Source organism: Carcharhinus amblyrhynchos, chromosome 2 (genome assembly GCF_965287045.1).
Source record: "Carcharhinus amblyrhynchos chromosome 2, sCarAmb.v2.hapA, whole genome shotgun sequence".
Lineage (NCBI taxonomy): Eukaryota > Metazoa > Chordata > Chondrichthyes > Carcharhiniformes > Carcharhinidae > Carcharhinus > Carcharhinus amblyrhynchos.
This window is the reverse complement of record NC_137325.1, coordinates 25,681,969-25,695,972: the sequence shown is the minus strand read 5'-3', so window position 1 is coordinate 25,695,972 and position 14,004 is coordinate 25,681,969. Positions and strand designations below refer to the sequence as shown.

The following is a 14,004-nucleotide window of genomic DNA, read 5'->3' as shown; positions in this document are numbered from 1 at the left end:
CCTCATCTATCTTCTTGGTTACCCCTTCAAATAAATTCAGTCAAATTTCTGAGACATGATTTTCCACTCACAAAGTCATGCTGACTGTCCCTAATCAGTACTTGTGTCTCTAAATGCCTGTAAATCCTGTCTCTCAAAATACCTTCCAACAATTTACCCATCACAGATGTGAGGCTCACTGGCCTGTAGTCCCCAGGCTTTTCCTGCAAAGGCACAACTTTTGCCACTCTCAAAGCTTCGGGCACCTCAGCTGTGACAATTGATGATTCAAGTATCTCGGCTAGGGGACCCGCAATTTCCTCACTAGCCTCCCACAATGTCCTGGGATACAGTTCATCAGGTCCCGGGAACTGATGTACCTTGATGGGCTTTAAGACTTCCAGCATCTCCTCCTCTGTAATATGTACACTCCTCAAGACATCACTATTTATTTCCCCAAGTTCCCTAACATCCATGCTTTTCTCAACAGTAAATACTGATGAGAAACAATTGCCCCTTAGTGTCCCGAGATGCGTAGGTTAGAGGGATTAGCAGGTAAATATGTAGGGATACTGGGATAGGGCCTGGGTGGGATTGTGGTTGGTGCAGACTTGATGGGCCAAATGGCCTCTTTCTGCACTGTAGGATTTCTATGATTCATTTAGGATCTCACCAATTTCTTGTGGATCCACACATAAATTACCTTGTTGATCCTTAAGAGGCCATACTCTCTCCCTTGTTACTCTTTTGTCCTTTATGTATTTGTAGAAACTCTTTGGATTCTCCTTTGCCTTATCTGCCAAACCAATCTCATGTTCTCTTTTTGCCCTCCTGACTTCTCCCTTAACTCTACTCCTACACAGCCTATACTCTTCAAGGGATTCACTTGATTCCAGCTGCCTAGGCATGTGATTTGCCTCTTTCTTCTTCTTGGCCAGGGCCTCAATATCCCGAGTCATCCAGGGTTCCCAACTTCTGCCAGCCTTGCCCTTCACTCTAAGGGCATTGTGTTTACCCTGAACCCTGGTTAACACACTTTTGAAAGTGTGCCACTTACCACATGTCTCTTTGTCTTCCCACAGATTCCCCCAACTAACTTTTGAAAGTTCTTGCCTGGTATCATCAAAATCAGCCTTGCCCCAATTTAGAATTTTAACTTTTGGGCCAGATCTATCATTGAACATAGCTATCTTAAAGCCAATAGAATTACGGGTCACTGGTCCCAAAGTGATCTCTCACTAACGCCCTTCCTTATTTACCAAGAGGAGGTCAAGTTTTGCCCCCTCTCTAGTTGGGCCATCCACAAACTGAAAGAGAAACTCCTCCTGAATACACTCAACAAATTTCTCTCCATCCAATCCTCTAATACTTTGGCTGTCCCAATCAAAGTTGGGAAAGTTAAAATCTCCGACTATTACCACCCCATTTTTCTTGGAGCTATCTGTTAGCTTCTTACATATTTGCTTCTCGATTTCCCGCCGACTATTTGGAGGCCTTTAATACAACCCTATCAAAGTAATCTCCCCTTTCTTATTTCTCAGTTCTACCCAGATAGATTCAGTGGCCGAATCCTCGGAAACATCCCCTTTCAGTATGGCCGTGATGTTTTCCCTAATCAAAAATGCAAATCACCCTCCTCTCTTATCTCCTGTCCTATCTTTCCTATAGCATCTGTATTGTGGAACATTAAGCTACCAGTCCTGTCCCTCCCTTAGCCGTGTTTCAGTAATTGCTTTAATATCCCAGTCCCATGTACCCACCAGTGCCCTGAGTTCATCCGCCTTGCACGTCAAGTCTCTTGCATTGAAATAAATGCAGTTTAATCTGGACTTCCCTTGCTCTCTGTTTTTGCCTGATCTGTCTAGTACTATGATTACTAACACTGCCTTTACTACTTAATGTGCTCTCTTTAACATCTGTGCTGTTCTCAAACTTCCCTTCTGTCTCCCTACACTTTGGATCCCACCCCCCTGCTAAACTAGTTTAAACCCTCCTAAGAGGCTCTAGCAAATCTCCCCGCCAGGATGTTAGTCCCCCTGCAGTTCAGGTGTAACCCGTCCCTCTTGAACAGGTCAGTCCTTCCCCAGAAAAGATCCCAATGATCCAAAAATCTAAATCCCTGCCCCCTGCACTAGCTGTCAAGCCACATATTCATCTGCCTAATCCTCTTATTTATACTTTCACTGTTGTCATGGAATGCTTAAATTAAGCATTTCTCTTGCTTGTGACATGACAGAATATTTTACAGCTGTCAGAAAAACCTTAGGCAAATTTCTACTCTTGATCATTGTGAATAATTATATCATAATTCATGAGATTATTTTCCATGGCTCCTTAGCCTTTCATCTGCCAATAAATACTAAAGAATATTCTCTATTTTTGCTGTTGCTGAACATGAGCTTTCTTTTACACCTAGTTGTGCAACTGAACTAACTAACTTTTTGTTTCCATAATAGGGAGATGGTTGGGTATACTATAGTCCTCTCTGGAAGACACACTGCTGACAAGCTGACAGAGTCAGCTTAGCCTTTACGACCTACCTCAGATTTCCTCTGATTTGCCACTTGCCATCTGCAAATAATTCTGAGGTGATGTTGAAAAGACAAAAAAACTGAAAAGCTAAAAAGTGACTACGCCATATTAAAAAAAAGAACTTGTACCGAACAAGACATTATATTGTGTATTGAGTTAAAATAATTGCAGGTTCACCAAAACAGATTTATTCAGGAGTTGTCCTTGTACACCTGCATGAGAGAGATTAAAATGTTAATGATGGAGAAATTTTATTTTACTGTTTTAAGATTTTATATTTTTCACTTGCAAAAACTTTTTTTGCACTTATATAAAGAAACGTGCCATTGGTGTAGTCACTTTAGGCTGTGTGTGTGAACCAAATGATGTAATACATTGTCAAAGTATTTTAATGTGGTTAATGGGCATGCCATTACACAAACATTATAGCATACAGCATTATAGTGCATGTGGACCCCTTTGTACTGCAGTGAGCTTCATCACCTGCACAACTGAAGCCAAAAGACCTGGCTTCTTTTCTTAAATTATTCAAAATGAATAGTGGCTTGAAAAAACAGGCATCTGATGAGAGACACAACCATTTGTATCTGGTGTTAATAAGGTTGTAACATGCAGCTGAACTTTGTATTCCCATTAACTAAAGCAGGAAGGGCCCCATGCACAATCACTAAAACCTCTATACAATGAAAATTATTCACAAAAATATGATTTTTATCCTTTCAATATCCCTAATGTTGTCTTCTGTCATGTTCGGAATAATAAATATGAGGAGAATTAAGCTGCCTAAGAATTTTAGAAGTGCCCTTATCTCGAAAGCAAAACAATAGTCAACTGTGATCTTAAGCAAAACAATAGTCAACTGTGATCTTACAATTGTTTGATCTGACATGCACATTTTATTTCTTGATGAATAATTTGAAGCTCACAAGGATTGTTGTTGGCTTTCTGACTTTGGAGCTAAATTCAGAAATATTCCATCAATTTGATAAAGATCTCCTCTTGTCTTTGCACCTATTTGTGATTCTGTATTCATGTATATATATTTATATTATGCACTCTTCCAATTCTGCGCACCTATGCACCAACAAGTAAGGCACCTACTTGTCACTAATAGCACTGACATCTCATTTGTGTCAGTTTTGCACTCCCTTCTCACAATGAATTGAAAACATGTAGATGTGTGTATTGCCATGCTAAAATAAACTTCTGTAATGGACTTGCATTTTTGCTCCACAGCACAAACTTTAGGAAAAAAATTCCCTGGGTAAATCATTTAATAATGTTAAAAAGTGAAAGATTGGTTCAGAGCAAGCATTCAGGTATGTTTGACTTAGAACTTTTTGCTTAAATCATATCTTTCAAACAGGGGCCATTTTTGGATTTCACATAGAGGCTGGGAACATTCTGGTTATAAAGAACAAAGAACAGTACAGCACAGGAACAGGCCCTTCAGCCCACCATGCCGACACAGATGCCTCTTGAATCTAATATTTCCTGGTCTCTATGAAGGCCCACATCCCTCTATTCCCTGCCTATTCATGTATCTTTCCAGATGCCTCTTGAATGTTGTTATACAATCTGCTTCCACCACCTCCTCCGGCAGCGTGTTCCAGGCATTCACCACCCTCTGTGTGAAAAACTTGCCCCTTATATCCCTTTTAAACTTTTCCCCCTCACTTTCAAACTACACTCCTGAGCAATTGACCCTTTGACCTTGGGAAAAAGACTCTGACTATCCATTCTATCCAAGCCTGTATTAATTTTGTAAACATCTATCAGGGCCTCCCTTCATCCTCTGATGCTCCAGTGAAAACAATCCAAGTTTCTTCAACCTTTCTTCACAGTCCATATCCTCTAAACCAGGCAACATCCTGGTAAATCTTTTCTGACCCTTTCCAATGCATCAACATGCTTCCCATAATGGGGTGACCAAAATTGTACTCATTAGTTCAAATGCAGCCTAACCAAAGTCTTATACAGTTGCAATGTGATTTTCCAATTCCTATACTCAACGACCTGACCGATGAAGGCCAGCATACCATGCGCCTTCTTGACCACCTTGTCTTTCTGAATTGCCACCTTCAGGAAACTGTGGATCTGCACGCCTAGATCATTCTGTATGCTAATATTTCTAATATACCATTTACTGTATACTTTCCTTCTGCAGTAGACCTTCCAAATCGCATCACCTCACATTTGTCCGAGTTAAATTCCATCTACCATTCTTTTGGCCCAGGTTTCCAGCCAATTTATGTCCTGCTGTATCCCTTGACAATCCTCCTCAATATCCGCTACTCCTCCAATTTTTGTATCATCTGTAAATTTATTAATCAGACCATCAACATTTTCTTCCAAGTCATTTATATATATCAACAAAAGAAGCCTCAGCACTGATCCTTGTGGAATACTGCTTTTCACAGTTAGAAAAGTACCCTTCTATTGCTACTCTCTGCTTTCTATGCCTAAGCCAGTTTTGTATCCATCTTACCGCTCACCTCGAATCCCATATGACTTCACCTTCTGTATCAGCCTGCCATGAGAAACCTCATCAAAAGCTTTACTAAAGTCCATGTATACGACATCCACTGCCTTGCCCTGCCCTGGTCACTTTTGTTTGTCACTTGCTGAAAGAACACAATCAAGTTTGTGAGACATGACTTCCCTTCACAAAACCATGCTGCCTGTCACTAGTAAGTCTGTTCTGTGCCAGATATGGGTACATTCTGTTCTTAAAGATCTTCTCCAATAATTTCCCCACCACTGAAGTAAGGCTTAGTGTAATACAATGTGATACTTTATTTTAGTGGGGGGAAGCAGCACAACAGAAATATACTTTCCCAGAGGGAGGGGGCATAACTGAATGTTCAAATGACATTGAATTCACAAATATAGTTGGAACAAAATAATTACTAAAATATAAGTATGGATTTCAGTACAGCAGCTCAAATTGGTACACCATAGATTCCAAAGAATTGCATAGACTATACTGCACAAAAGCAGGCCATCCAGTTCAATTAATCCCCCCTGGGTTTACACTACATTTAAGGCTCCTCCATCTTTCCTTGCCTAACTTTATCTGCATAACTCTGTATTACCTTTTCCATCATGAACTTGTTTTCCTTCCGTAAATGCAGCTATGCTGTTTGCCTCAACGACACCCTGTACTGTTGATATCCACATTCTCATCATTCCCTGGGTACAAAAGTTCTTCTGAATTCCGTATTTGATTTCTTGCTGACTATCTTATTGACTTCTAGCCTTGCTTTTCTGCACCAGCTCTATTCCATTAAGATTATCATAATGCTAAAGGCCTCTATCTGGCCACCTTCTCACAAAGAGACCTAGCCTGTTCATCCTTTCCTGATAGGTAGAACCTTGCAGTTCTGATATCTTTCTAGTAAAATTTATTTGCACCCTCCCTTGTACCTTTTTATATATTTTTTTTATGTGCCAACCAGAATTGTACTCTTAAATGTGATTTAGCCAAGCTTTACTACAAGTTTAGCATAAGTTTTCAATTTGATTTTCAACTTTTCAGTTGGATAACATGAAGACAGAAAGGTTAGAAGATGTAGTATTTATTCTAAACCTGATTTCACAAAGCTAAAATAATTGGAGATTCTAAATGAATTTGTGATTTTGCTCTCTTTTATAAATGTGACCTTTCACAACACTAATTTTCAAATAACCATTTTCTGTAAAGCCTCCAGCACTTTTGGATAAAGATAGTTTTCCTGTGTGATGTGAATTTTAAAGTGGCGGGATCAATGATGCAGTTGAGCTCAGACAGACTATAGAGAAAATACAGCTGGCCTGGGTATTCAAATAAAGAACAAAGAACATTACAGCACGGGAACAGGCCCTTTGGCCCGCCAAGCCTGCACTGACCAAGTTGTCTGACTTGACTAAAACCCCCTATCCTTCCGGGAACCATATCCCTCTATTCCCATCCTATTCATGTATTTGTCAAAACGCCTCTTAAAAGTCACTACTGTATCCGCCTCCAATACCTGCCCTGGCAATGAGGCACCCACCTCCCAATGTGTAAAAATCTGCCTCGTACATCTCTTTTAAACCTTGCCCACCTCGCACCTTAAACCTACGCCCACTAGTAGTTGACTCTTCCACCCCGGGAAAAATCTTTTGACTATCCATTCTGTCCATACCTCTCATAATCTTGTAGGCTTCTATCAGGTCTCCCCTCAATCTCCGTCGCTCCAGTGAGAACAAAGCAAGTTTCTCCAACCTCTCGTCATAGCTAATGCCCTCCGTATCAGGCAACATCCTGGTAAATCTTTTCTTTACCATCTCCAAAGCCTCCATGTTTTTCTGACAGTGTGGCGACCAGGATTGAACACTATATCCCAAATGCAGCCTAACTAAGCTTCCATAAAGCTGCAACATGACTTGCCAATTTTTAAACTCAATGCCCTGGCCCACAAAGACAAGCATGCCGTATGCCTTCTTGACTACCTTCTCCACGTGCTTTGCCACCCAGATCCCTTTGCCTATCAATACTTTTAAGGGTTCTGCCATTTACTGTATATTTCCTATTTGTATTAGATCTTCCAAAATGCATTACCTCACATTTGTCCAGATTAAACTCCATCTGTCATCTCTCTGTCCAAGTCTCCAACCAATCTATATCCTGCTGTATCCTCTGATGGTCATCATCGCTATTCGCAAATGCACCAACCTTTGTGTCTCCCACAAACTAACTAATCAAACGAGTTACATTTTCCTCCAAATCTTTATATACATTACAAACATAAAAAACGTCCCAGCACTGATCCCTGAGGAACACCACTTGTCACAGCCCTCCATTCAGAAACACAGCCTTCCACTGCTACCCTCTGCCTTTTTTGACTGAGCCAGTTTTGTATCCACCTTTCCAGTTCACCTCTGATCCCACGCAACTTCACCTTCTGCACCAGTCTACATGAGGGACCTTGTCAAAGGCCTTACTGAAGTACATGTAGGCAACATCCACTGCCCTATCCTCATCAATCAACTTCGTCACTTCCTCGAAAAACTCAGTCAAGTTCGTGAGACATGATCTCCCCTTCACAAAACCATGTTGCCTCTCATTAAAATGTCCACTTATTTCCAAGTGGGAATAAATCCTGTCTTGAAGAATCCTCTCCAATAATTTCCCTACCACTGATGTAAGGCTCACAGGCCTGTAATTACTTGGACTATTCTTGCTACCCTTCTTAAACAAAGGAATAACATTGGGTATTCTCCAATCCTTTGGGACTTCCCCTGTAGCCAGTGATCATACAAAGATTTCCTTCAAGGCCCCAGCAATTTCATCCCTTGCCTCTGTCAGCGTTCTGGGGTATATCCCATCAGGCCCTGAGGACTTGTCTGCCTTGATGTATCTCAAGAACCCCAGTAACACTTTTTTGATCTCAACATGATTCAAGCTATCTACACATCCTTTCCCAGACTCATCATCCCCCAAGTCCTTCTCTTTGGTGAATACTGACGCAAAGTACTCAAATGTTAGTGAAGTAAAGACTACAGATATCCACTGTCTCAATTGAAGAACTTGCTGCTGGTCTTGAAACAGTGGCATTGCAAGGTTGCTGCTTATTGTGGTGCTGCACTTTGTCACGAGTGGCTTCAGGAGAGGTGGAGTGTTCATGCAATCTGGTAAAATTCATAATTATCAACTGCTTATGCCACCAGAGCTGTAGTATATAATTTAATACAGAAAAGTATCTTCTTAAACAAATGTTCCAAGCAACATTATTATGGGAACTACACAGCATATATTGTACAACATGATATCATTTCCCTAAGTAGGGTCTGGTATCATGCAATTGCTGGATTTGATAGAATCATGGTTCTGAAAATTGTGATTTTGAGTAATTTGCAAAAGAAGCAATGTGACAGAAGACAGAAAAATATTTATAAGTGATATAAAGCAGAAAAACTAAGAGCATTTTTGGTCCTGGTACAATTTAGTGACTCCTGCTGGAAATGCACATATTGTGCTCATGGGCACGGAGCTTCAATTGAGGGGATTGCGGATCAGCAAATTGTAACTGCAATGTTCTAGTGTCCTCGCTGACCTGCACTTTTATCTAGTGAAGCACAAACGTGACTGCCCGCTGGAGCAAGGACCTGTTTGGACGGAGCTATGAAGACCTCTAAAGTAGAATAGTCACCTAACAAGAACAGTATACTTGAGTGGTGTACCAGAGAACCAGGGCAGCCTAGTTTAGGAGAGAAGACATGTGGATGGATACCGAGATTGGGAGTTGGAGATAAGACAATGCATTCTTGGTTTATTTGCATAATTCCTTAGCAGTGACTAACTTAACTGATTTCCAAATGTATGGATTTACTGCACACACTCTGTGCATGTTTTCCAGCACATAAGTGGCTCGCCATTGGCCCCGGCAGGATCTACCAGTCCCACTGATCTCTATGGTGTTTTGCGTGGCTCACCTGAACTGCCACCAGGCAGCCTGCTTCAAGGGGCCCTGTTTGGCTGGACAGGAAAATCCTGCCAGTGGGAAGGGCTGGAAAATCCCAGCCTTAAGTAAAAGTAAAGTAAATAAAATATAAAATAAAGATTATTTATTAGTTACAATTAGGTGTACATTAACACTGCAATGAAGCTACTGTGTAAATCCCCAGTCGCCACATTCTGACACCTGTTTTGGTATGCTGAGGGAGAATTTAGCATGGCCAATACACCTAACCAGCATGCCTTTCTTACTGTTGGAACACCTGGAGGAAACCCACACAGCCATGGGGAGAACATGCAGACTCCGCACAGATACTGCCCCAAGCTAGGAATTGAACTCGGGTCCCTGGCACTATGAGGCAGCAGTGCTAACCACTGTGCCACAACCCGACCTGTATTTGTATTAGTAAAGATAAAGGCTTTAAATAAGAAATATTTTGTGCTGTATAATTAGTCATCCTTGTTCACTCCTATTAAATATATATTTTCTATATTATCAGGTATAAAAATTAGTGCAAGAGATTTACCATCGTGCAAACTAGAATTCCAATAGTAATTTCTACAGATTTTGGTATTGCTTTGGCATTGAATTGCTAGGTAGGACACGTTTGACATAATTCCTTCACATAATAACTGATTTCCAATTTCATCCAAGCCTGAACAGTGGGAAGGCTGACGGGTATGTCAAATCAAGTAACTCATTGCACAGCAGTGTTGGTCATAGTGTGAAAATAAGCCATCTTGTGCTCACTGCTGGAAACTGATTTATACTGAGGGATTGGAAGAGAAACACAAGAATTTGTATCTTTTGAAGAAAAGGAGTTAAATTATTTTACTAATATATATAAATTCCAAAGGTGTGCAGGTTAGATGGATTGGCTATGCTAAATTGCCCCTTATAGTCAAGGGGACTAGCTAGAGTAAAGGCATGGGGTTACAGGAATAGGGCCAGGATGGGATTGTGGTCAGTACAGACTTGATGGGCCAAATAGCCTCCTTCTGCCTGTAGGATTCTATGAAATTCAGATTCTGGGGATACCAAAACTTCATTAGTTCACTCCAAAGTTCCATAAGTTTAGGGCTAAGGACCAAGGCTTCATTTGGCCCATATCCATGCTTGTTATACCACACATTGATTCCATAGCTGGTGTGTTGTTTTTCCCTCCAGTGCATTTTCATCAATGGCTGGCCATTCTTATTTCCCCGTTTTTAAGTATTACAAGACCAGTTCAGACCTGTATTCTTATTTTCTCATTTTACTTTTTTTCCCCTTTCTGGGCTGCACTATCTTACCTGAGAGTTTGGAGTTAAAAAAATGGACACAACTCAGTTGTTGAACTGCTTGTTCTCATGGATATTTCCACTTGATCTTTGCTAATCAAATGTAAAAAATGGCTAAAAGGTTTAAAGCCTGTCTCACCACTGATGGCATTGCAACATTAATTCAGTCACATGAAAGCAACACATCCAGATTCACTTGTGAGTTATCAGCCAGACCCCAGTGAGTTATTTTACCTTTGTGCCATTCTAAATTGTTAGAAAGGATTCACTGGAATTAAGGTACAATGAAATAAGGAAGACCCACAGAAAATGGATTTCATAGTTCAGGTGGCTTCTATACAGGATTTATTTAAAGTATGAAACAGGAAATAATTCCACAGGAAGTAATACATTTAAGAAGAGGATTAATCTCTCTTCTCTTTTCCCCTTCCTCCACCACTACGGAGTTATAACTACTGCCTCACAGCACCAGGAACCCAAGTTCAATTCGGCCTTAGGTCACTGTGTACAGTTTGCACATTCTCCCTGTGTCTGCATGGGTTTCCTCTGAGTGCTCAGGTTTCCTCGCACAATCCCTTTAGTGTCAGGGGAATTAGTAGGGTAAATATATAGGGTTATGGGGATAGGGCCTGGGTGAGATTGTTGTCGGTGCAGGCTCGATTGGCCGAAAGTCCTCCTTCTGCACTGTAGAGATTCTGTGATTCACCAATATTCAGAAGTTCCCACTAATGCAGACTACTTTGTAACTTCTATTGTTTGAATGTGCAACATGCAGTCTTACTTGAAGCCTTGTTTATTTGACCTGTTTACTTGCGAATGATTTGTTCAGACGATGCTGGAATGCCAGTTCTTAGAGAAGAGGCAATCAATCACTTCTGACCAAACTTAGCTCTAGACAGGTTCTGAAAAGATGATTCATGAGAGTGTCATTCAAGCATGACTCCTCTCTCAAATGAAAGCAAAACACTGAGGACGCTGGAGATTTGAAAGTGCTGGAAACATCAGCAGGTCTGGAAGCATCTGGGAGTGAAACAGAGTTATTGTTTTGAGTTATTGTCTTTAGTTCCAAAAAAGTCATTTTGGACCTGAAGCATGTTTCTCTCTCCACGGATGCTGCCAGACCTGCTGAGTATTTCCAGCACTTCCTGTTTTTATTACAACTCTTCTCTACTTTGGGCTCAAACTGGATAATTGTGGGAATGTGCTGTCTATATAATGAGCTACACAATTTTGAACAGATTTTTTAACTTTTCAACAAAATCATAATTTTGTGTTCTGTAATCTCAGTGCACCATTCTCAACTGTAGTAATGTGATCTAGTGCCTTCCAGAGTGTAACTGATACTGTATTGAAACTGTGAAGTGTTTGTAGTAAATTAAACCATGGCAAATGTTAAACCATGCCAAGCTAAGTGAATGTGCAAGTTATTAGCACTAAAGTTTACTTATTAGTCACAAATAGGTTCACATTAATACTGTAGTGAAGTTACTGTGAAAATCCTCTAGTCACCACACTCCAGTGCCTGTTTGAGTACATTGGTCATACTAAATTCTCCCTCAATGTACCTAACCAGCGTGTCTTTTGGACTGTGGGAGGAAACCGGAGCACCTGGAGGAAACCCATGCAGACATGGGGAGAACATGCAGACTCCACACAGACAGTGACCCAAGCTGGGAATCAAACCCGGGTTCCTGACACTATGAGGCAGTAGTGCTAACCACTGTGCCACCGTGCCGCCCACTATGTAACAACACTAAAAAAATGTTTATTAACAGCCAAATAATGATTACTTGGTGAACACTTAACCAGATGAGAAATGCAATGGAGTGATGTCCAATTTAAATTAATAATATGTCAGTTTAATACTTATCACATTAGAATGTTCCACAGTGAAATTTGTAAATTTATGTGTTGAAACTTCCAGATCTACTTAATTTGGTCCTGATGTTTCACTTCCGAGTCAGGTACACGGTGTCAAGAAGTTGCAAGACTTTGCAAACTTTACTTGGGAGTAACTTCCCAGACCTTCCCAGGTGGTGGTGGTGGTGGTGGTGGTGGTGGTGATGGAATGGTTGTAGCATAGTAGAATTGGGCCCTGTGCCCCAAAAAGAGTGTGGAGACAAGTCATAGGGCCTGCTGAATATCAAGGCACCCTCTTCAAAGGGGCCTTCCTTGGTGCTCTGGGACTACATTTCAGTTGCTATAAAAATAATAAAACAAATAAAAGTTTCTAACCCACACCTCCACATACTCCATGCCAACTTAGGCCCCCCATCTACCCTATGGACAATCATACCCTCTGTGCCCCCTCATATTCTTCTTGCCCACCTCCCATGGCCTCTTCTACCTTCCATTCCAACCAATGCCACTCTTTCCACCCCACACTCTCATAGCCCTTTATTGCCCCTTAGTGCCAACTGATGCCAACCCATGAAATACTCACCAATGACCCTTTGCCCATACACACTCCATGCCAACTCAGTATCCTGTATAGGCAGAACTCAGGAGCCATTCTGGGAAGAAATAAAATAACATTCTAAATATATTACATACCTTTCTATATTTCAAAAAAAACTCATTTAAATCTCTTTCAAAGTACTTAATCCTTTATAAAACTGAACTTTTGTATTCATAGCCCCATTTCAAAGGCAGCTAATCTCTTTATGACTGTTTGGAGCTGTCAGTCAAACTGTGAACATACAGGTCCCCATTGTGATAATGAAATGTTATGGAAGCAGTCAAGCCAAAATAATGCTATAATGATAGCACTCAGGCGTATGCCAACAAACATCTATTGAAATTGTAAGCACCAATATGTTTCTTCACCAAAATTTAAAGAGCAGGGGATTTAAAAAGACCTGAAAACTTGACAGTGCCATAGAACTTACCAACTTTTTATGAGCATTTCTGTCTACTCTCAATCTCAAAAGGGTACCCAACCTCTCCCAAAGTGGTACCTGACCTTTCCAAATAACTTCGGTAGGTTTAGACCTTTCAATCCTTTAAACCCTCGAGCTGTGTTTCAGAAACTTGAGTGAACAAATTGCCTCTGCATGATGGCAGCTACATGTTTAAATGTGCTGCTGCCTCAGTGAACTGCGATGTGTGAAGTACATCCCCCTCCATCCCCCCCATCCCCTCGAAACTCAACCAGGTTCCTGAATAAGAGAGTCTAAGTGACCATGCGTCAAACTGTCATAGTACTATTAGAAATATTTCAAAGTTCATATATATATTGTATATGTGTATATTATATATATATATAGGCCAATTAATCATCCTACAATCTTCAACTGTTTCTTAAGTCTAGCAGATAGAAAGGATGCTCTCCATCTTACCCTGGTGTGCACAGTGAACACTTTCAGCTTGTCCATCACAATATAAGCAGAAGTTGATGCACTCTAAAGCAGACTTTTGTATAGGTCAGCAATTAATCATTTATGCTTAAGCGCATTTATTTGAGAAATGTTTAGAATCAAATTATTTGCAGGGATCAGCAAATCATCAGGAACCAACTCTTAAGTAAGCTAGTCTTGGGGTAGCATTTACCTTTCATTATCTTGTATATGCATTTTCCAAGAGCAGAATCTTGGGGTAGTTTTCTGAAATTGCTGCAAGTTGCATTATTTAGCTAAAGTTCACTGTTTGTGCTTGAGAGATGGAGTTCACTGTTCAGAGTCATCATTGTTGGCACTTTGTTTAGCTCACTGTTTGTGCTTGAGAGATGAGATGAT

General features: G+C 40.7%; 1 protein-coding gene across 1 annotated transcript in view; it reads left to right on the top strand.

Moving 5' to 3' along the window:
* osbpl10b (oxysterol binding protein-like 10b) overlaps nt 1–12,322 on the top strand; it is a 211,152-nt gene extending 198,830 nt beyond the window's left edge. The window contains exon 12 of the mRNA XM_080203623.1: nt 2,436–12,322. Within this exon, the coding sequence (XP_080059749.1) occupies nt 2,436–2,483 (48 nt within the window). The 3' untranslated portion in view covers nt 2,484–12,322. The remainder of the gene's footprint in view (nt 1–2,435) is intronic.
* Nucleotides 12,323–14,004: the final 1,682 nt, after the last annotated feature.